General features: G+C 44.1%; 2 protein-coding genes and 1 long non-coding RNA gene across 3 annotated transcripts; all 3 read left to right on the top strand.

The window, feature by feature from the left end:
• The first annotated feature begins 581 nt into the window (after positions 1-581).
• Positions 582-3,646, top strand: LOC134464706 (uncharacterized). Its single transcript, XR_010038037.1, has 3 exons — positions 582-621; positions 2,368-2,498; positions 3,405-3,646. It is a non-coding gene; the product is annotated as an uncharacterized LOC134464706 (long non-coding RNA).
• A 109-nt stretch (positions 3,647-3,755) lies between these two features.
• Positions 3,756-5,431, top strand: LOC134464311 (zinc finger CCCH-type antiviral protein 1-like). Its single transcript, XM_063217777.1, has 4 exons — positions 3,756-3,834; positions 4,500-4,563; positions 4,828-4,878; positions 5,301-5,431. Exons 1-4 carry the CDS (start codon positions 3,790-3,792, stop codon positions 5,429-5,431), a joined length of 291 nt encoding a protein of 96 aa, XP_063073847.1. The 5' UTR covers positions 3,756-3,789.
• A 551-nt stretch (positions 5,432-5,982) lies between these two features.
• On the top strand, positions 5,983-17,935 carry LOC134464705 (protein mono-ADP-ribosyltransferase PARP12-like). Its single transcript, XM_063218062.1, has 8 exons — positions 5,983-6,142; positions 6,935-7,052; positions 7,589-7,679; positions 8,096-8,186; positions 10,004-10,173; positions 11,078-11,226; positions 13,366-13,448; positions 15,500-17,935. The coding sequence occupies exons 1-8, from the start codon at positions 6,020-6,022 to the stop codon at positions 15,977-15,979; spliced, it is 1,305 nt and encodes a 434-aa protein (XP_063074132.1). The 5' UTR covers positions 5,983-6,019; the 3' UTR covers positions 15,980-17,935.
• The last annotated feature ends 5,822 nt before the right edge of the window (positions 17,936-23,757 follow it).

Here is a 23,757-nt window from a genome sequence, read left to right as displayed (position 1 = left end):
GTGTGAGAAGCCGGGACAGAGAGGACTAGAACATGCACACTACAGGTCTAGAATATACAGGACTTTCTTATGGTGATGTACAGCGCTGAAGAACACTGGAGAAGCTTTCACACACACACACACTAGACTCATCTGATGTACCATTTAATTGACTACTTCGGCTCACTCACACACACCCTCACTCACACACACACACACAGATGCACACACTAGACTCATCTGATGTACCAGTTAATTGAGTACGTCCGGTCACACACACACACACACACACACACACACACACACACACACACCCAGCTGCGCCAGTCAGCATGGAGAAGCTGGACATCGTCAGGGCGATCTGCAGCAAGGGAGGCATGATACTGTACGAGGACCTGGAGAACATCGCACCCCTGCAGGAGGTCAAGAACATCATCACACGCAACCCTGACAAGTTTGTTGAGGTACAGGAGCCCTGTGCGCGTGTGTGTGTGTGTGTGTGTGTGTGTGTGTGTGTGTGTGTGTGTGTGTGTGTGTGTGTGTGTGTGTGTGTGTGTGTGTGTGTGTGTGTGTGATATTGTGGAGTGTGTGTGTGTGTGTGTCAAGACCATCATCGCACACAACCCTGACAAGTTCGCTGAGGTACAGGAGCCCTGTGTGTGGGTGTGTGTTTGTGTGTGTGCATGATAGAGTAAAGACCTGAAGAATATCGCATCTCTGAAGGAGGTCAAGAGTGTTATCGCACGTAATCCAAATACCTTCGCTGAGGTGTGTGCGTGGAGTGCGTGCGTGTGTGTGTGTGTGTCTGTGTGTGTTGGTGGTCGGCTGTTCGTAAGGGCCAGTTCTAACCTCTCGTTATGTGACTGGTAGAATATTAAGACTTTCGCTTACCTGTGTGTGTGTGTGTGTGTGTGTGTATGTTTGGGTGGTCAGCTGTTCTTAAGGGCCATGTCTAACACACACTCTTTTGACTGGTAGAATAATAAGACTTTTGCTTACTCGTGTGTTTGTGTGTGTCAGTGTGTCTGTGTGTGTGTGTGTGCCTGCTTGCATGTGTGTGTGTGTGTGTGTGCAGTGTTTCCCATACATTGAGGAAACTATGGCGGCCCGCCATAGTTTAAATTTGGCCGCCATAGTTTCCGAAAATGTTTTTTTTTTTTTTTTTTTTTTTTTTTTTTACGATTTCCGTGTTTGTTAAAAGCGATTTCAATTACGATTTCCTTCGCATTTTCCTCCTGGAGTAAATACATCCTATAGAGAAAACCACAAGTGCTTGAAAGAGAGAGGGATCAAAAGCCTTGTCAAGTTGTTGTAGTTAACTTGGGTTTGGGAGCAATAAAAAAAAAAACCTTCCGAGAAGGGACAGTTGGGATGAGTTTACTAACACTCCCCAGGCTTTGTTTTACAGTTGTAATGAGTTAGGTGACAGGCCTTCATTGACAAGGCAGAGGAGACATTGGGCTGCATATTGAAATGAATATAGACATAAATGTGTAATATGTTGTTCAGCCCTTTTAATGGGAGGAATTTTGAAAAACTGGCCCTGTGACCAGCACCCCTCATGTAGAATGTGTGTGTGGGGAAAATGCATAGCCTACCCTCTTAGACCCTTTTGTTTATGCGTTAACAATTTCACAGCATTCTTAAATTCTTATCTCTGCTCCTATTTTGTTTTATTATTTTTTTCATTACATAGACCCCTGCATGTGTATTATGTAGCCTTATTTCTCAAAATATAAATGGCTGAAATGTAGGTGTAGGCCTATAGTTTCTCCATGCGCCAATGTCATACTGTACTCATTGTTTTGCCATTTTGCATTTACACTGCGTGAATAACCACCCTCCCCCCCCCCAAAAGACCCGTGAAAAGACACCCCCCCCCCCCCCCCCCCCCCCCCCCGGACAAAAAAAATCCTGGCTGCCCCCATAGTTTCAAAAGTTCTGTGGGAAACACTGGTGTGTGTGTGTGTTTTCTCTCATGTGCATTTAGGTGTTTGTGAGGGCCAGGTGTAACCTCTTGCTGTGTGACTGGTAGAATATTAAGACTTTTGTGTGTGTGTGTGTCTGTGTGTGTGTGTGTGTGTGTGTGTGTGTGTGTGTGTTTGTGGTGTGTGTGTGTGTGTGTGTGTGTGTGTGTGCGTGTGTGTGCGTGCGTGTGTGTGTGCTTCCCTCAGGTGTGTTTAGATGGTCGGGTGTTTGTGTCTGTGTGACTGGTAGAATAATACAATTTTTTCTTGTATGTGTGTCGGGTGTTTGTGAGGGCCAGGTGTAGCCTCTCTCTGTGTGACCTTCTTACCTGTGTGTGTGTGTGTGTGTGTGTGTGTGTGTGTGTGTGTGTGTGTGTGTGTGTGTGTGTGTGTGTGTGTATGTGTGTGTGTGTGTGTGTAGGTATGTTTGGGTGGTCGTGTGTTCGTCAGGGCCAGGTGTAGCCTCTCGCTGTGTGAGGAGCTGGACTGCACAGGATGCCACAACCTGCACATGTGTGAAGATTACATGGTGGGCATCTGCGAAGACCCTGGGTAAGATGGATACACATACACACACACACACACACACACACACACACACACACACACTAAACATCTCTCACACAGACAGACACACACACACTCACACACACACACACACACACACACACAACCTGCACATGTGTGAAGATTACATGGTGGGCATCTGCGAAGACCCTGGGTAGGACCAACACACACACACACACACACACACACACACACACACACACACACACACACACACACACACACATACAAGCTAAAAGTCACACGCACATGCACACAAACAAACAAACAAACAAAGAATGGCTATAGATTCAAATCTACAGAAACAAACAAGCAATAAACCACAAACAAGACACGTTGTCAATACTCTCTCTCTATCTCTCTCTCTCTCTCTCTTCTCACACTCTTTCTTTCTGTCTCTCACACGCTCTTTCTTTCTCACGCGCGCGCGCACACACACAGTCACACACACACACACACACACACACACACACACACACACACACACACACACACACACACACACACACACACCAATACATAGCATAGCATAGCATAGCAGCTTCTGAGGAGGAAGCATTCCAGGTTATATGCTGGTGAGGAATGTGATCTTGATAAGATATGGGTCACATGGTGTAAGTAGACTGCTGCCTGTTGGTGTTGTGTTGTTGTTGTTATAGTTACCTCTGCTGTCGCCTTTGTTGTTGTTTTTGTACAGTGTTGCCAGATGTGTACTATAATTTTGTCCATTTTATCCTTTGTACGATTAAAAAACACAATGTACGATAATTTCAGAGTCATTTCTCATGATCTTGACTCCACCCATAGCCTGTGGGTGTTGAAGGAGCATGGTCTGATATTAGCATGTGTAATATTGTTTATTATTCATTTATATATTTATCATCTTCGCAGATGTCCCTATTCTCATGATCTGCACTCCACCCATAACCTGTGGGTCTTAAAGGAGCATGGCCTGATTGGTCTGAAGGAACATGAGATCTACGTCCTCCTATCCCAGGACGAGCCCCCACCTCGCACGCCCCCCGCACCCCCCAAAACACACGCTGACCCTCCTCACACCCTCCAAGACAACAATGACCAGCCTCACACCCTCCAAACACACACTGAGCCCCCTTACGCCCCTCAAACACACACGGAGCCACCTCACGCCCCCCAAACACACCATGAGCCTTCTGACACCCTCCAAACACACACTGAGCCCCCTTACGCCCCTCAAACACACACGGAGCCACCTCACGCCCCCCAAACACACACTGACATTTACAGAGGGCCCACTATGCCCCCACTGCCCTTACACACTCCTGAACCAGCACCTCGACGGGTAAGACTGAAGCCTAGCATACTGTGTGTGTGTGTGTGTGTGTGTGTGTGTGTGTGTGTGTGTGTGTGTGTGTGTGTGTGTGTGTGTGTGTGTGTGTGTGTGTGTGTGTTTGTGTGTGTATGTGTGTGTGTGTGTGTGTGTGTGTGTGTGTATGTGTATGTGTGTGTGTCTGTGTGGAGTACATTACATAGAGGAAGTGATGCTTTTCTACATACTTTTACCCTGCTGTCACAGTCCCACAGATGCTGTTAGTTTGCTTGTATATGTAATTATTTGTATTGTGTTGTAATGGTTGACATTATTAGAACAGAAGTGCTGTAAAATGTGCACACTGGTCTGTTGTGCACGTTGTTGATCTGTAGTCTTGATCTGTTTTTTATTTGTTAGGGCTTTGTTTCCTCAATTAGCCTTTTTCATCGCAATGTCAGACAAGTTCTGGATAATCTATGGGAAATTTCACTAGAAACAGTGGAGTGGAGTAAAGTTTATGTCTAATGCCACCAGATGTTACCTTTCCTGCTTCAAATACATTGAATCGAAGGTATCTGATGTCACATGAAAATGGTCATTACGACAGAGAGAGTGAAGAGGGAAATTTAGTGTGCTGCACCACAGCACCCCCTGTAGGTCTCTGCTAATACTGCATGGATTTCTTTCCATAAAAGGCACATGGAAGACTCAGACAAGCCAGGAGCAATAATGCCCTTCCATTCAAGCCAGACAACGCAGGTAATCTAATCTCAGACTATTGTTTTTAAGCTTCACCAAACAATCAAATGAAATCCATTTTCTGCAGTGAAGATCCCAGGGAGATGACCTTTAGCGATCTCTCTAGAAGATGTTAAGTCAACACTAAGTGTTGTTTAATTTCTACTGCATTTTGAACGGTATGTGTTTTATGCATTTTCGTAAAGTTCAGTGGTATAGTGAAATTAATTTGTTTATTTTCATAAGAAAATTTGCTTTTATTTGTTTGTTTATCTCCTGTTATAGGAAGTGATGAGCTCTGTCACCTATACCTCATTTATCGCTGCAGTGACCCAGGTGAGAACAACACCTTCACGTGTGTGTGTGTGTGTGTGTGTGTGTGTGTGTGTGTGTGTGTGTGTGTGTGTGTGTGTGTGTGTGTGTGTGTGTGTGTGTGTGTGTGTGTGTGTGTGTGTGTGTGTGTGTGTGTGTGTGTGTGTGTGTGTGTGTACACACGCACGCGCGTGTGGGCGTGTGAGTGTGTGTGCACAAATCTGTTTGGATGTCTCTCTGACAACCTATCTAATATTAACATACTACTACTGCTACTATCAGCAAAAATAGGACAATAACAACAACAACAAAAACAACAACAACAATAATAATAATAACAACAAAATGTCTCCTCCTCCTCCTCCTCCTCCTCCTCCTCCTCCTCCTCCTCCTCCTCCTCCTCCTCCTCCTCCTCCTCCATGTGTGTGTGTGTTCCTCCTCCACAGCCCTGTGTGGTAAAGCCCATAGCCGGGTGCCCTACCTCTGGCAGCGGAAGGAGGGGAAGACCTGGAGCGCACTCCCAAACAACGAGGACATAGAGAGAGACTACTGCAACTCAGCCAAAACCACACAGTGAGTTTATAAAATGATCACTATTGCAACTCAGCCAAAACCACACAGTGAGTTTATAAAATGGTCACTATTGCAACTCAGCCAAAACAACCCAGTAAGTTTATAACTTAATCTATATACATTACGTTTTTGACATTGGCCAAGTGAGTAACAACACTTCCAAGTCATTTTGGAGCAAGAAGGTCCACTTCAAAGGAGCTTGCACATGCTCGCACCACAATAAAATCAGAAAAACGTATCCTGTGTGCTCCAGTCGTCCTTGGCCCAGTCTCCTTTGAAGTGGACCAGCTTACTCCAAACTGAATACAGTCCCAGACTGTGAGCACCAAGAAAGCTAGAGCGCAAGTGACCTCCTTTCCTTACTTCCAAGTCATTCTCTCTCTCTCTCTCTCTCGATATCTCTCTCTCTCTCTCTCTCTCGATATCTCTCTCTCTCTCCCTCCCTCCCTCTCTCTCTCTCTCTCTCTCTCTCTCTCTCTCTCTCTCTCTCTCTCTCTCTCTCTCTCTCTCTCTCTCTCTCCCCCCCTCTCTTTCTCATATGGTCTGTAGTGATGGGACTCCCTCAGTGGATTTCGGGTTGTTCCTGAGCGGGATGGATGAGGTGCGTCGTCTCTCGGTGTCGTCTCCAGCGTTCCTGACGGCCTCTGAGCTGGTAACCCAATGGGCCTGGTATTGGGAACTGGCGGAGGACACGTGGAGGGAGTACCGACCCACGGTAAGACCATTTGTAATCAATTCATGTCTAACTGTTAAAACAGTTTACATACACAAGTCTACCAGTGGAGGCAGTACCGACCACCGCTAAGACCAGTTTACAGGCACTCGTTTCCCAGAGGAGAGAGTATAGACCGACAGTAAGACAAGTTGTATTAAATTCATGATGTCTATCTGTTTACATCCACAAATCTACTAGTGGAGAGAGTAGCCTACCGACGGCTGGTAAGACCACTTAACATTATCACTCAGCACTTTACATTTGCCACTTGACGAGTCAGACCAATTTTGATACACCAGTTTACCAGGAAGACCACAAACCAGTGGTTGAAAACAAAGAAGAAGAAAAAAGGCAACAGTCAACAAGTAGAAACAGAAACAGTTAGTACAGTCCACCAGTCTACCAGTGGAGAGTGTACTGTGGAGAGTGTACAGTTTACATACATGAGTCTACCAGTAGAGGGAGCACTGACCGCCAGTAAGACCAGTTTACATACACCACTTCACCAGTAAAATAAAGTTAACATGCACCACTTTACCAGTAAGAACAACAGCTTACATAAACAAGTCTAAAAAACAGTTTACATACACAAGTTTACCAATAAAAACAGCTTCCATACACCCTTTTTACAAGTGGAGAGTCTCGACTGTGGGAAGACCCTCAATTTGACCTGGGAGTGGCGTATCCATTTAGACTTTCAACACACTGGGACTTGGTCAGTAAACGTTTGGTGACAATAAGTTCACAACTTTGCACAAAGGTGTTAATTTGTTGTTGTTTTTTTTCTAACAGAAAGAGAACCCAAAGAGCACATCCATAACGAGTGAGAAACTGGAGCAGAAACTGCAGGAAGGAGTGCAGTCCTTCAACTTCGCCAGCGGGGAGAATGTCTACACACTCAACTTCATAGGTGAGTGGCAGGGTAACATAAGAATAACTGTGCATTAAAAAGCTTTATTAAAACTTTGGCAACATATATTAACAAAAGTTGTAAACAAAACATGAACCATAGGATAAACCCATGACCCAGAGGGTTAGGTGATGACCCATAGGTTTGTAAAATGACCCAGAGGGTTGTGAAATGACCCAGAGGGTTGGGAAATGACCAATAGGTTTGCAAAATGACTCAGGGGGTTGGCAAATGACCCAGAGGGTTGGGAAATTACCCATAGGTTTGCAAAACGACCCAGAGGGTTGGGAAATTACCCAGAGGGTTGGGAAATGACCAATAGGTTTGCAAAATGACTCAGGGGGTTGGCAAATGACCCAGAGGGTTGGGAAATGACCCATAGGGTTGGCAAATGACCCAGAGGGTTGGGAAATTACCCATAGGGTTAGGGAATTACCTATATGGTTCGGATATAACTGAGGCCTGATTCAAACCTGCAGGGTTCCCATGGGCACCCCTCACCACTGACCTTTGACCTCTAACCTTGACCTTTCCAGAGTTCATCCAGACCAATATGGCCAGTGGTATGATGAGGCTGGTCAGGAGGCGTCCCGTGTTCTTCTCTCATGCAGACGTGCAAAAAGTCTCGTAAGTCACGCACCCCCCTAAGCACAGCAATCATGAAACACCCACAGGACTCTGTATATGAATACCATGCAGAACTTTTGAAAATGAGGTTTAAAAAAAAAAAAAAAGATAAATAACCCCTTTATTTTGGAACTTGAAGGCTTTTAACCTTTGTTCCCAAATATTGAAAGGTGAAACTTCCTCAAGCTCCAAAATGAAACTCTGCAGTTTAAAATGAAGCGTCTTTGACTTCAGTCATCTGGAAAGTTGTCATATTTGGCAAAGCATGCTAACATACTGGGTAGGCGCTCTACAAAGGAAGCCGTTTTATTTTCAAAATACACATTACATACTGTATTACAGTGGTTATCTTCTGGAAATACCACACACACATTATTTTTTTTAAGTTATTCTTACCATGTGTTTTTTTCTTGCAGTGAGAAATATGCCAAAAGGTTGCAGCCTAACTTCCTGAGCTCCATTCCGGAACACTGGGACCGCTCCTTACTTCCTGGTACAGGGTACGAGGTAGGGTCCAGGATTGACTTCTTACATATCGTTGCTATCCAGCAGACACCTTGTGTATCGCTTCTCTTTTCTTCATTATTATTTTATTTAAAATCACTATTTTCTTTAAGAAATAAACATTCCAACATTACAGTCGGTTAACCGATTATTTATCATGCATACATATAGTACTGATTTTATTTCATGATATATTTTGTGCCTTTTATAATATATTTTATAATGAATGAAGAACAAATAATTGTAAAACATAGTGGAGATATGAAGTTTCTGCTGGATAGCGATTATATTCTCAAATATCATGCATGGAGTTTAGATGAATTTGAAACGCTATCTGGTGGAAGAATAGAATATTATCAAAATTACATGTTACAATCATTTTGTATTGAAGTACAAAGCAATTACTGGCAACTACTGTATCAATTATTATGAAGTCCATACTGAATGTCTCAATATGATAGTGTTTTTCAACAACAGCCCTCAGTAATAAATGGGAAGCATTAGTCTATTTTATAATTTTCTTAATACTAAGGGGGGAGTTGGCAGGTTTCTGATGAGATCACTCATGACGAGGTCAAGTGGGCATTTATTTTAAAAAAAGAAAAGGGAAAAAGGTTGAGAACCACTTACTTACTTATTTACTTATAAAGTCTCTCCACTTTGAACTGTCTGTAGCCAACTTCTCGATTGTCCCCAAGCTTTGATGGTGCTGCTGGAGCTTCTTCTCAATGGTGCGGCATCATATTATTTTAGGCCACTCTTTCTTCCTTTTGCCTTTCTGCGGTCCAGTGTAATGTGACTCTTGGGATTGCATTGGAGATGTTTTTGGGCCAGTAGATGCTATGATTTTCCGCAGGGATGATGTATGAAAGGTGGAGAGTTTGTGCAGGTCGCCTTCAGTTGTTTTCCAGCATTCTGCACCATATAGCAGAGTAGATATGACGCAGCTTTGGTAGAGTCGGAATTTTGTTTTGTTGCTGTATTGTTTTGAGTTCCATACCTTCCTTAAAGGCGGATTCATACTTAGCGTAACTGGCGCTAACCTCATTCATACCTCCCTCGCGACGATGGCGTGCGCTCAAAATGACGTCACACGCCCCTCCGCAAGCTGCCACGCGCGAGGTCGTGCACCCCACATTGTTTGTAACTTGGTGTGCGCCACCAGCGACCATGTAGGTAGGCAGACAAAGCAGGAGTTGCGAAGAGAGGCTACAGCTACTGTAGGCTACTACAGAATGGACCCTGCATCATTTAAAGGATAATATAATGTCCTAGAGAATTATTTTATCTTCTCCCTTAAATGTTGTTCAGTGAAACAAATCTATGTTTCATTGTGGTAAGTCATAAGTCAGACGTTTCAGTAGCCCTACAGCAGCTGTGTTTGGCTTTCTATGTTTATACATCTGAACTCACGCTGCGAGTTGCGAAAGATGCTGCCGTTTCTCTCATGAACAGCAGAGGGCACACTTCCAAAAATGCAAGCGAAAGCCTGTTAATGGCGCTTTTGACTATGAATAGTCTGCCACATTTTAATGGTTCTCGCGCCAAATGCGCCAAAGTGCGCACATTAAGTATGTAGAGCCCTTTAATCTTGTGAAGCTTGCCTGTGCTTTGTATTGTTGATCCGGTTCTGGATATCTTCACTGGTTCCCCCATCATTATGAATGGTGCTTCCCAGGTATATGAAACTGTTTGTGTTTTCCAAGGTGTGGTTCTCTATTGATACAGTTGTTGGTGCTTTGGTGTTGATGGGCATGACTTTTGTTTTGAGAACCACTGCACAACAATTTCTCTCTGTTTTGATCTCCTTTTCCCCGCAGAGAGTCCAGTTGCCCGCCACATCCCCGGAGTACAAGAGAGTACTGCACCGCTTCAACAGCACCATGGGGGGCATGGAGAAGAAAGGTGCCGACAAAATGGCAGGAGGAGTGAGAAGAGTGAAGAGCATGGAGAGAATACAGAACCTCAAGCTCTGGCGGTTCTTCATGCTGTAAGTACACTATATTTACACTATATATGCTCTCCTATTAAAATGCTTATTTACAGTACGTGCACGTAAAGCCAAGACTATGGTGTTCAAAGATCTGAAACTTCTATGCACAGCGAGGTTCCAGGTGCTGGTGATGTGCAGTCATCAGTAATCCACAGTAAACAAGAAGGATCACCGGACACCAAGACTATCGTATTAACATGGGAATGCTGCTTATAAAAATTGACTTACCAAAAAGGAACTTAAACAGCAAAGACATTATACAGTATAGTCCAAAAGTTTGGACACACTGTCTCGTCAACACAGCACAATTGATGGGCCCACATGTTTTTACAAGGGGTATTTCAGACAGAAATATTCATAGATAATGTATATATATGCTCTACACAGTCTCACCCCAAGTAGTCAATTTTTGACTACTCAATTTTTGACACCCCAAGACTGCAATTTTTGACGTCTTGGGTATTCCTTCCACGTCACATTTTGACTATGTCCTCAAAGTCGCCCCCTTGTGGCAGCATAACGTCATTGAGGTTAGGTTCAGGGATAGGTTTAGGGTTAGGCCACATAGTCAAAATGTGACGTGGAAGGAATACCCAAGACATCAAAAATTGCCGTCTGGTCCAAGGTAATCAGAAATTGACTACTTGGGGTGAGACTGCGTTGATATGCTGGATCTCAAATGGCCCACTTGTGCCCTTCAGTGTTCATGTTTCAGTGCGTATGCCGTATTAGTTACACACTGAAACATAGTGCCCGAAGTGCACAAGTGGGTCACTTGAGACCCAGTAATACTGTAGATATTCAGTACTGTAGAGTTGGTAGTCATCTGTCCCATTGATGATGCGTGTGTGTGTGTGTGTGTGTGTGTGTGTGTGTGTGTGTGTGTGTGTGTGTATTTCAGCCAGAGGAATCAGATGAAGAACGAGGCTGGGGGGGAGGTGTGTGTGAAACAGCTGTTCCACGGGGCCAAGGCGGAGTACATAGACACCATCTGCCACATGAACATCGACTGGCGCGTCAACGGCCTGCAGGACACGCGCTTCGGGACAGGTGAGGCAGCCGTGGCCTAGAAGTGGCAAAGAAACTCGACACAGAAGAACAATCTCTCGGGGGGAAATGCATTGGCCACGGTGTAGTACGGGGGCGTTGCCTGAGGACACGAGTGGATGGAAAATTAACTCCCTTGCGCATGGTCATTGGTCAGTGGGTGCGATGGATACAATTTTCGTACTCCCTTGCACATGGTCAGTGGGGGCGACACCATGATGGATAATTTGTGGCCAATTAATGGCAGCTGTTGGTCAGCAGTAATTGCTGGGGGTAATTAAGGACAGCTGACAGACATTCACGCTGTCCTATGACCTGTTCCACAGTGAATTGGTACGTTTACATGAGGCATTTAAATCCGATTTAACTCACTTTAAATCTCATTAAAACTTAATTCCACTTTAAAAACATCATGTAAACACTTACCGAACAGGATTTAAGTTTATTCCGATTTAAACTTAAGTCCGATTAAAGTGGGTGGTTTATTCCTCTTTTAAATCCGATTAAACACGTTCCTCTGTCATGTAACCTTTTAATCAGAATTACAATAAATCCGGTCGTTCCACGCATGCTCGTTGACCACACGATGGCGCCAAGAGCCCGTGCTCTTTGTCAGTGAGAAAAAAGATGGCGGCACTTCCTGTTGATTTTCACATGAAAGTTTTGCTTAATTTAAAGTCCCTAAGCGACTATAAATGTTGTGGCTTCCATATATTGATGTAAAAGTGCCCCACGAAGTAATTAAGCACAACAAAGTTACTCCACATCACCCTTTCACCAGTTCGTTTTTCTAAGCTAGGAGGGTGCTAACTAGCATTTGAAAGAACCAGACCCAAAGGGGATTTTACCAGCCTTGAGTCCACTGAGGGAATTCATTTTCGGGCTGAAGATAAGCTTGTGTCCCAGTAGTTCCCCGGAGGTTTGGCGACCACGCCCCCACGCCTTATTTGGCTCACTCAGCACGTGCGTCCTCAGTCCAATCGCAATGCTTTATTTTCCCCAGACGTTTAATCGCATTTAAGTGAAATTGCCATGTATACACGTCACAAAATAAGTCTTAATCCGATCTACTTAAATCCGATCTATTAGATCCGATTCAAAAACATCATGTACACATAGCAAATAACACTTCCGTACTCCCCTCGCCATCATTTTGTACTACGCTGTTATGTCTCAAGCCTCTTTGGCCGTGGCCTAGAAGTGGCAAAGAAACTCGACACAGAAGAACAATCTCTCGGGGGGAAATGCATTGTCCACGGTGTAGTATGGGGGCGTTGCCTGAGGACACGAGTGGATGGGAAATTAACTCCCTTGCGCATGGTCATTGGTCAGTGGGTGCGATGGATACAATTTCCATACTCCTTTTTGCATGGTCAGTGGGAGCGACACCATGATGGATAATTTGTGGCCAAATAAGCTGCAGCTGTTGGTCAGCAGTAATTGCTGGTAGTATATAAGGACAGCTAACAAACATTCACGCTGTCCTATGACCTGTTCCACACTTCGACCCTCGCGGAAGTGGCATTGCATGCTTCCCTGATGCTTCCAATACTGACCGTGGAAGAAGAGTAAAATTTCCGTACTCCCCTCGCCATCATTTGGTACTACGCTGTTATGACGTCAGTAAGCCCTCCTGTCTCTACTCTCCTTGGTAGTCTAGTGGTTAGGGAGGTGGTCTCAAAGGTGAACAGGTGAGGCAGGCGTGGCCTAGTAGTGATTAGGGAGGTGGTCTTAGGAAAACAATGGTCATCACACACTCAGAACTTCGATCAGGGTCATCATCCGAAATGTTGGTCTCATTAAATATACTGCATGTACTTCAAAGTTTATTATTGACCGCCGTGCGCACCTCACACGGTGTGCGTTTACTAAAACCAAAGAAAGACTTAGGGAGGTGGTCTTAAAATCAGAGGGTTGCTGGTTCGAATCCCCATCCTTACCTTTCTCTACATGTTCATCAGTGGCTAGTGTCCCCTTAGCCCTTAAGTAATTTAAAACGAATTACTAAGTACAGTTCCACAATTATATCTTATACCTGGGTAGTAAGTAAACCAGGCAGCTACTTTTCACGGAATGTATGTCTTCACTTTCAATAATTGCATTATTACATCAATAACAGACTTTTAATTTTTACTTTTCCAGGCAGCTACTTTTATTGTGACGCCTCATGCGCTCACAAGTACACGGATCAACATGAAGTGGTGCGCTTCCTCTTCCTCTGCCAGGTATGTTTATGTTTCTCAGTGCGTTACAATATGCAACCTTGCCTCCTCCACTTGTGCTTGTCTCCTTGTACCAGGATGTAATATGTCATGATGGCATCACTGACCACAGTATTATATTTCAATATCTTGCAAAAGCTCCATTGTAAAGCCTTCTTCTCATTTGCAATTGGGATGGTGAATGAAAAACAGTCCCTCAAAAGTTATTGTGGCTAGGCTGATAGCTGGGAAACTTTATCGGTTTCTCCACGGAGGAGGGGCCAGGAGGTGGGGCGAGGAGACAAGCACAAGTGGAGGAGGCAAGGTCGCATATTGTAATGCACTCTATATGTTTAAAGGTGCACTGTGTAATATTTTAAGCATCTTACTTCCAGAATTCATGCTGCCCATTCACAAATGGTATCTTTTCTACAAATACTTACCACCACCATCAATTTCTAAGTTTTCATTGTGACTGGGAAAATTGCACTTTCAATACGTTAAAAGGTGGATGTTCCCCATGTCTGCCATTTTGAATTTCCAGAAATAGACAGTTTCATTGATTAGTATATTTGCAATACCTACTCTGACCACCATCCTGCAGAGTACAGCTTTAAGGTGTTGTGCAATAACATTTATCTGGTTCGTATCTACTGCATTTGTGTATTTATGTACACTGCTAGACATAATTATTTCCTTTACTCCACTTCAATTACTCCACTCGGTAACACTTTACAATAACTACCCAAAAAAGCTTAATAAACACTTTATTAACATTTAATTATAATTAAAATTTAACAACGCATTTACAAATGCTTGTAAATGAGTAAGAACCAAACTACGACAGCACAGTGGAGTGGGAATCAACTTCTAAATGTGTGAGTTTTATGTGGTTTCACGCCTTCTGGTCTTTGGAGAATGAACTTCCAGGACCGATAAGACGGTGCTGTGTCTGTTGTGTTAACATAGTATTTCTTGCCCATTTATAAACATTTATAAACATTTTGTTGATAATTAGTTAATTATTATTACCTTCGCCAGAAGGTTATGTTTTGCCCGCCGTGTATTTATTTGTCAATGTCTGTTTGTTTGTTTGTTTGTTTGTTTGTTTGTACTTCGTCTAACTCAGTCAAAACTGAGCCGATTTTTATGAAATTTTGTGGGATGATTGGTCATGAGCCAAGGAAGAATCGATTCATTTTTGGGAGTGATTGGGTCAAAGGTCAAGGTCACGAAAAGGTCTAAAGGTCACGAAAAGGTCAAAAGGTCAAAATGTTTGTTTGTACTTCGTATAACTCAGACAGAACTGAGCCGATTTTTATGAAATTTAGTGGGATGATTGGTCATGACCCAAGGAACAATTGATTAGTTTTTGGGAGTGATTGGGTGAAAGGTTAAAGGTCAAGGTCACGAAAAGGTCAAAAACATACATTCAGCCGATTTTTATGAAATTTAGTGGGATGATTGCTCATGACCCAAGGAACAATCGATTACTTTTTGGGAGTGATTGGGTCAAAGGTCCAGGTCAAGGTCACGAAAAGGTCAAAAACGTAAATTGAGCCGATTTTTATGAAATTTAGTGGGATGATTGGTCATGACCCAAGGAACAATCAATTACTTTTTGGGAGTGATTGGGTCAAAGGTCAAGGTCACGAAAAGGTCAAAACATAAATTGAGCCGATTTTTATGACATTTAGTGGGATGATTGGTCATGACCCAAGGAACAACCGATTACTTTTTGGGAGTGATTGGGTCAAAGGTCAAGGTCACGAAAAGGTCAAAAACATTTTTCTTTGCCAAGCACTATATGCCAGAAGAACGTGTGCATGCTGAATTGAATAAGAGGTCAAGACTGGGCCAAAAATGTAATATTACGATATTCCGGTCCGATTTAAATGAAACTAACACCAAAATTTGGAGAATGTTATGCCCCACACTTTGAAGATGGCCAGAAAAAAATAAGTGGCGTAGGCGAAGGTTTGCGCTCTACCGAGTGCCCATTCTAGTTTATAAAGTGTTTATAAAGCTTTTTTGGATAGTTATTGTAAAGTGTTACCCACTTCACTCTGTTCTAGGTGCTGGTGGGGGATGCCGCTCTCGGACGGGCCGTCTTCAGCACGCCGCCCTTTAAGGATGACAGGAAGACGTCCTCCTACGACAGCTGCGTGGACGACGAGGCGCGGCCCAGCCTCTACGTGCTCTTCGAGAGGAACCAGGTCTACCCGGAGTACCTCATCCAGTACACCAGTACTGAGAACGACAAACAGCAACCAGCCACACCAACAACACCTGTACCAGTAATACCGGCACCGGCCATACCGGCAACACCTGCTCCGGCACCAGCTCTGGCACCGGCACCGCCAGCTCCAGCTCCAGTGGCCCAGCCTGTCTATGAACGGCTCACCATAATGCGCCAACCGGGACCGTACATACCTCCTGCCCCAGCTGTAGAACCCAAGCCCATATGTGACTGCGACTGTGACTGGGATATCTGTGACTGTGATGGCTGTGACTGTTGTGACGATTGTGACTCATGTGATTGCTTTGGCTTTTGATGACACAGTAAATCTGCACTTCCAACACTGGCTTCAGCTTTGGCACCGGCTGCCCATCTATGAAAGACTCACTATAAACTGCCAACCGGGGCTATACATTCCCCTCCCCCTCTTCTCCACAGCAGCACAGAAAATGTGACTGCGACTGTGGCATCTGTGATTGTGATGGCTGTGATTGTCACCGTTGTGGCGAGTGTGACTATTGTGATTGCTTTGGTGGCACTTTGATGTTTTGATGCACTTCCAACACTGGCTTCAGCGCTGAAAAGGTGATTGATTGCTTTGATGACACAGTAAACTATACACTTCCAACAGTGGCTTCAGCACCAGCAGTTGATTTTGTGCTGCCAGTCTATGAAAGTCTCACCATAATCTGCCAACTGGCGCCGTTGTACCTCCTCGACCACCACCTCCACCGCAGTAACGCAGAAGATGTGATTGCGACTGTGACATCTGTGATTGTGATGGCTGTGATTGTCACCGTTGTGGCGAGTGTGACTATTGTGATTGCTTTGGTGACACTTTGATGTTTTGATGAAACTATGCACTTCCAACACCGGCTTCAGCTTTGGCTCCAGCACCTGCAGCTGATTTGGTGCTGCCCGCAGGGTTGCCAGATGAGGCTGAGGATTTCCAGCCCAAAAAATGCTCAAAACCCGCCTAGAAGCACAAAATCCCGCCCAATTCTATTGATTTCCATGGCAAAAAGTGGGCGGGTTTTTCTGCTAAATGCCATTTTTACCCGCACACTGCCATCCTAAGCAGCCTAATTGGGCGGGAACCAGCCCAATCTGGCAACACTGGCTGCCCGTCTATGAAAGACTCACCATGAACCGCCATACCTCCTCCCTCCCCCGTCTCCACCCAAGCGCAGAAAATGTGACTGTGATATCTGTGATGACTGTGACTCATGTGATTTTCTTAGCTTTTGATGACACAGTGATACATTGCTGCCGTGATTTCTTCCCACTTTTCAACACAGTCACAGAAGTTACATCATAATGCATAGCAAACGCTTTCACTCAAAGTGACTCAGTTACTTTAGGTAGACATGCGACAGAGTTGCCACCACCGATGCCATTTTATTATAATAGGCCTCAGCTGACACTGAACGTCACACATGATAGTGGATCTGGAACCCACTTGAGATGCGTTCATTGACCCGTAAACACGAGGCAGTGTTTAATAAGGAACGACATTTTGATACCACCAGGCCAAACTTCATTTTCCTTATAAAAAAGTTTGCACGGTACTCCAGATTTTGTCTTCTTTAAGTTCTTGTTATTCATTCGGTGGCATGAAGACATTCCGGCCAGGCCTGGCTTTCCCAAACAGCTGCACTTTTTTTGGTTTTCATAACAGTGTTAGATTATTACACTTGGCACTGGCAGACACTTTCACTCAAAGCGACTCAGTTACTTGAGAGGTACACATGAGAGACAGAGTTGCTGGCATTATCTATGCCAGGTTTAATATGTTAGCGGGCAATCTCGCTGGTTTGTTAAGTTGCTGCTGGGTCTGAATCGCCTGTACACATTCTGCACCTCACAAATGAGTGGCAGTTCTTGTCCGAGTGTCCGAATGTGTGAATGGTAAATGGCCTGCATTTAGATAGCGCCTTTCCACTCCTTCAAGCACTCCAAGCGCTTTACATTGTATGCCTCACATTCACCCACTCCAAGCGCTTTACATTGTATGCCTCACATTCACCCATTCACACAACAGTGGCAGTGGCTGCCACGTAGGGTACCACCCTGCCACCAGTAGCAACTTGGGGTTAAGTATCTTGCTCAAGGACACATCGATGGGGTCAGGCAGAGCGGGGCTTGAACTTGCAACGTTCTGTCTGCCGAACAGGCTCCTCAACCACCTTTCTACACTGTGTGCAGAATTATTAGGCAAACTATTTTTTTGATCATATCTTGACCAATATTTCAAAACAGCCGCATCCCTCTAGAAGACTTCAAAATTGTTTATATACTTTTCAGGGTTTGTTAGTTTGTTCAGTTGTTGTTTTCCCAAAAGAAAACAAAGTTGCCTAATAATTATGCACACCTGATATAAGGTGTTGGGCACCTTCGACAACACCCCCATATTATTTATTACACAAATATACATCACCTGGAATGCTTAGATCCAATAGGTTTTCATGTGCATATAGATTGCTGTTTGAAAATATGCATGAAAAAGACAATATGGTCAAAAAGCATGTTTGCCTAATAATTCTGCTCACAGTGTATGTCCTCTTTTGTTTGTGTCCTGTCACATACCGTATACAGTATGTCCTCCTCAAACTAGTGTGTTTAATATTTTGCTATTTCTGTACAAAAATGAGACAATCTGCACACTTTAGGTCTTTTTGTGGAAATCTTTTACTGGCTTTGCAGAAGAAAAGACCCGAAGTGTGTGGATTGCACCTTTTCGTACAGATGTTTCCACTGAATCCTGCACCTTCTAAACAGATGAATGGTGACCCTTCATTACTTCTAAGCAGTGTTGCCATATGTGTCTGACTAAATCCCGCCCAAAAGCTTCTCAAAAACTGCCAAAATGCGCTAAATTCCGCCCAAATTCAACAAATTACATTGACATGTATGGGCCCAAAACGGCTTTGAAAAAAAAAACGCCAAATGGCGTTTTTCAGATTTTTACCTGCAGACGCTCATCCCAAGTAGCCCAATTGGTCGGGCACCCGCCCAATCTGGCAACACTGCTTCTAAGTTTTGCTATTTCAAAGAAGACGTTTTATTCTTTGAAAAGCCTGGTGAACATATCAGAAAACTGACTGCTGTCCATATCCTGTCTCTCTTGCAGATGCCGTCTTTAAAACACACACACGCGCGCGCGCGCACGCACACACGCGCGCGCACGCACACACACAGACACACGCACACTTTCTATATGAATAAAGTCATTCATTAACAGCAGCTCTCTCTGGTCTCTTTCTTCCTGCCTCAGCTGATGACTCTCTCTCTCTCTCTCTCTCCCCCTATCCCTCCATGCACCCTGTCTGGTTCTCTCTCTCTCTCTCTCTCTCTCTCTCTGTCGTCGCTCTCACCATCTATCTCTTTCCATTCCCCTCTCTCTCTCCCCATCTCTCTCTCTCTCTCTCTCCCCCCATCTATCTCTTTCCATTTCCCTCTCTCTCTCTCTCTCTCTCTCTCTCTCTCTCTCTCTCTCTCTATCTCTCTATCTCTCTCTCTATCTGTCACAAACACAGTAGGGTGTTGTCTTCCTTACTGTTAGATGTGTGAAGAAGGACATGACAATTGATGACCTACAACACGTTCCAACAGGATGTGGCAAACAGAAGCACGTCATGTCTAAAGTCAGGCCTGTGTGTGTGTGTGTGTGTGTGTGTGTGTGTGTGTGTGTGTGTGTGTGTGTGTGTGTGTGTGTGTGTGTGTGTGTGTGTGTGTGTGTGTCTGTGTCTATCTGTGTGTGTGTGTGTGTGTAGTTGAGCAGATCACAAGTCAGGATTTTAAATAGAAGCGTGTGTAAAGTGAAGTGTCAGTGTGGTTGTGTATCTGTATTGACCTGGAGATGAAGCTGGTTGTGTTCGTGCTTTATGCAGCTCTGGACACCATTGCAGGCGAGTTACATTTGACAAAAATAGACAAAGATGGGGATGTACTTGTATGAAAAAAAATGTTCTTTATCTTATGTAGGCTATTTTAGCGGATCTTTTGACAGCTAGTTCATAGGCCTACAGGAGCTACTAGAGCATGCTGTAAAACATGTATCCCTTATGTATTTAAACATGTGACAGATATGCCGACATCAAACAACAAACAAACCAAGACAACTTGTGTATATACTGTGCTGCGTCTGCAGGTTGTGGTGCCCCTGAATATGAGGCTGTCTACAGATCACCTGGGGAGTCTGTACTCCTGCAGTGCTCGTGTGAAGACAGTCAGAGTGAAGTCGATGACATTTCATGGGTGTTTCTGCCATTTTGTGATGGGTGTGGCAGTGGGCCTACTGACTTAACGGATTTAACGGCTAAAGATGAGAAGCGTTACCAGGGTAGACTGCAGACATCCAACTCAAGCTCTCCGGTGTCCACAACTCTACACCTGTCTAACCTGACTGTGGAGGATGAGGGAATTTACATGTGTCGATTGGGCAGTGGAGGAAACTTCTTTCCACTGCATGTTCAAGGTAATGACATTTGTTTACATTGATATCTCTCTGTGACTCAAAAATTACAGTTACAGCTGTTTTTTTTGTCTGCAGTCGTTTCTCATCAGAGATATAGTGTGAAATATTTCTCTGTCTTTGAAAATTTGGTCAAACATTTGGATTTCCAGCTGGTCATTCCAGTCATTACATGACCATTTTTGTCGTGCCACATTAAAAGGATATGTGGTTGTGGCACATCCTCTTTAGAACAGCCTTGCCACTTTATTGTTGAGTCCTATTGTACCGACTTAGTAGCTGCAGTTCCAGAACATTTCCACTGGGGGCAATCAACAGAATGCAATATGGAGCCCTATGAAGTAGCCAGGCTGTGCCCTCCTAGTGACGCAACACTTTCAGCGTTGCAACTAGTCAGGTCAAGAGCAAGTAGGCCTACTTCCTGAGTTCCTGCAGATAAGGGAACTCCTCCCACTTTGTCGATAAGCAAACAACCATAAGCAAACCAAGTGTGGCAGGTCAACTATGCCGTTTGAGAAAGGTTAATTGTTAAGCTCTTGGTCAGACCAAGTCTCAAGGAGATTTGAACATCAATGATAATCAGGCTACCTATGGAGCTCCCTATAAACCCTATGGGTCACCCAGTTCTCGTCAAGAGCGCTCTCATTTTAATGTACAAACTTTGTAGTTCTTGGGAGTTCAATATGGGGTTTAGATCAAAAGTTTAATGAACGACAATGACGAGTACATATTATGTCTTTTTGATTTTTTTCCAGGGTGAGTTTTTGTTGCCCACAACACGCTAGCATTTTGCTATGTGTAAGATGTTATCAACACTTATTATATGGTGTGACGTCATCGGTCGAATGCTCCATTCATTTCAATGGGGCTCCCCAACGTTCGCACGTCTGTTATTTTTCGATAACGGACGGGTTGGTCTATATCAGACCGCTGTCAATGGCAACAAGACTTTTCACTGCTAAAGCAACTTTTCAACAAGACTCTAATCAGCTGCTGTGATAGACAACACCTGTTGTCCTGGCTACCTAGCTGTTGCCTAGCGGTGTTCCACAACGGCACTGTTTTGTTTTGCGCAGAAACAATCTTTTGACATGAAAAACTATAATAAACTTAACATTAAATAGGCCTAAAGAAATGTCCCCGCCATGTGTGAATCATTTAAGTATATCCATAAAATAAGCGGGTTAACGTTCGGCGAGTCGGTCGCTTTGTGGAATAGCAGCTCTTCAGAGAGAACAAGACCCCTCCGCTCCGCGTCGGGGTCTAAAGATTCTCTCTGTCGTGCTGCTATTCCACGGTAGCGACCTTCTTGCCGAACGTTAACCCTTACTTAATATCGCTTTTTAAGCAAATGCTTTACTCGAACACTCTAACACTCAGCCATGGGTATTTTCTATATAGCCTCTTTAGTAAACAAAATTCGAATTACTAGAGAAAAATGTATATCCTGAGATGAGGGCACTTTGCGGGGTATAGCTCCATAGGACTCCATTCATTTGGGTCTCCAGAAGCCGAGCGCCCCACAAGGAAATAGAGTGGAACTGCAACCAAACAGCCTCGTTCAGTATCCGGTAATGCACCGTGAGAGTTGCCTGGTTAACACCAAACCTAATCACAAGTGAGATCGAAATGATTGTGTAGAACTAAAGGCAGTATGGGAGTTCCCAGGCTACCGTGAGAGTACATACAGTAAGTGACAAATCTCTACCTATATCTGTGGTTGTGGTGCATTTTGACAGACTCCAGGCCTGAGGGGGGCAGTATCTCTGTGTGGATCATTATAAATGTTTGAAACTGCTATTATGTTTTGTTAGGAACCAAAGTTGACTCCTGTAGCATCCCAGTGTGGATCGTCCTCATCATACGTCTGCTGCTGGCGGTCCTGATGCTGGGAGGAACCATAGTCATCTGCTGGAGATGCTCAAGTATGAGGACACACACACACACACACACAGGCGCGGAGTGGCCGTCGGGAGATCGGGGACTTGTCCCGGTGGGCCGCGGCCGTGAAATGTAATAATGCGGCCGCACTGCGTTCTTCCCCGGCCCTAAAGTTTGGAAAGTATACTCATGAGCACTGACTTCCCACTTTCTACTTCCATATATTTGAATTTAGCTGACTAGCCAGTATTTATACCGTATACCAGACGGCAATACCTCACTGACGGTGTCAAACAGTAAATTGGCCACACCCCTTCTCTACTGATAATTTTCATACACCGTAGATCGCGGAAGTTTACAAGATCTTAGTAACACAGTTTCGTTTTCAGTATTTGAAGAACCTGTGATATGTATATTGGTTACCAAAGGATGGAAATATTAATAAATTATGATTTATTTTCCGATTTCCACACGACTGTTACAGTTTACAGTCTTTTCAGTCCAGATTCACTTGCTCTGTGGTTATTGACTTGGGTTACGAACAGACTCCACCAAGTGGTAAGGAAGAGAACTGTGCTATTGTAAATAATGGATCAATCAATTTTAAGTGGGTATACTGTAATCCCTGAAATTTTGAAATGGGTGCGTATACCTGCGTTTTACGTAGACTACACCACTGGCTGTGCATTTCATCAAGGTGTAGGCTACAATTCTCCACTTCAGGTTGATATTTTGACAACACTAATGTCCACATGTAGTACGACTGCAGATTTCGTGGCTTTTGTCTTTTTGGTTAGGAAACCATGTTGTTCGCTTTGGTTTTTTTTTTTTTTTAAAGAGGGCCGCCAAGGGGAAAATTCTCCCGGTGGGAAAAGGTGGGCCACTCCGCCCCTGCACGCACACACACACACACACACACACACACACACACACACACACACACACACACACACACACACACACACACACACACACACACACACACACACAGCATGCTGGTTCTGATGCTGATTGCCAGATGTGTGTATGGGGGTTGCCACATTAGAGGGACATGGGCAGCTCCATTTTATGAGCATGTGACTAGCCAGAAGGAAACAGGACACAAGTAGGCCCCAGGGGTACATTGAGTTGATCATATAGTCTGATAGTGCAGAGTCTAAGCTTTACAATGGCACCTTACACATGGACATCTGGTGATATCTGATGAATGTGGGGCCTTTTGAATGTGTTCACTTCTTAAAGTAGAGACAGAAAAAAGCAGGAAATTCCGCTCAGATGTAATGTAATGTAATGTTTTAATATTGTTTTTGAAAGCATTGAGTATCTTCCTCAAGACCTGAAAGTCTTTTTTTCAGTTTCACTCTGAGAGAGATGTGTGTCCTGTTTTCCTATAGCTTGTCACATATTTACAGTAGACATAAACAATTTGATGCAAAAGAAGAGAAGAAAAGTGACGCCCTCCCCCTAAAATGACATACTTTATGGTGTCAGTGGCCATACCACACATATTTATGGCATATTGAGGACTTAACTACTACACATTTTTAATATACTCAGTGGTATACTCACTGATGCAATCAAAATACTACAAAGTATGGCCCTACCGTGGCGCAAATGGTAGGGCACACGTTTGCTATGCGGCCGACCTGGGTTCAATTCCCGGCCCGGGTCCTATGCCGTCCCTTCCCCTTCTCTCTCTCTCTCCATACTCATTTCCTGTCATAACCTTCACTATCCTG

The sequence above is a fragment of the Engraulis encrasicolus genome, chromosome 15, assembly GCF_034702125.1.
Source record: "Engraulis encrasicolus isolate BLACKSEA-1 chromosome 15, IST_EnEncr_1.0, whole genome shotgun sequence".
Classification (NCBI taxonomy): domain Eukaryota; kingdom Metazoa; phylum Chordata; class Actinopteri; order Clupeiformes; family Engraulidae; genus Engraulis; species Engraulis encrasicolus.
This window is presented reverse-complemented; position numbering and strand designations above follow the sequence as displayed.

Bases quoted from the DNA above. Each gene is read 5' to 3' on its own strand.
- LOC134464311 (XM_063217777.1), top strand. From the start codon at position 3,790: ATGCCCCCACTGCCCTTACACACTCCTGAACCAGCACCTCGACGG. The intron at 4,564-4,827 runs GTAATCTAATCT...CTCCTGTTATAG, and splicing joins ATTCAAGCCAGACAACGCAG to GAAGTGATGAGCTCTGTCAC. The intron at 4,879-5,300 runs GTGAGAACAACA...CCTCCTCCACAG, and splicing joins TTATCGCTGCAGTGACCCAG to CCCTGTGTGGTAAAGCCCAT.
- LOC134464705 (XM_063218062.1), top strand. From the start codon at position 6,020: ATGGATGAGGTGCGTCGTCTCTCGGTGTCGTCTCCAGCGTTCCTGACG. The intron at 7,053-7,588 runs GTGAGTGGCAGG...TGACCTTTCCAG, and splicing joins CTACACACTCAACTTCATAG to AGTTCATCCAGACCAATATG. The intron at 11,227-13,365 runs GTGAGGCAGCCG...TTACTTTTCCAG, and splicing joins GGACACGCGCTTCGGGACAG to GCAGCTACTTTTATTGTGAC.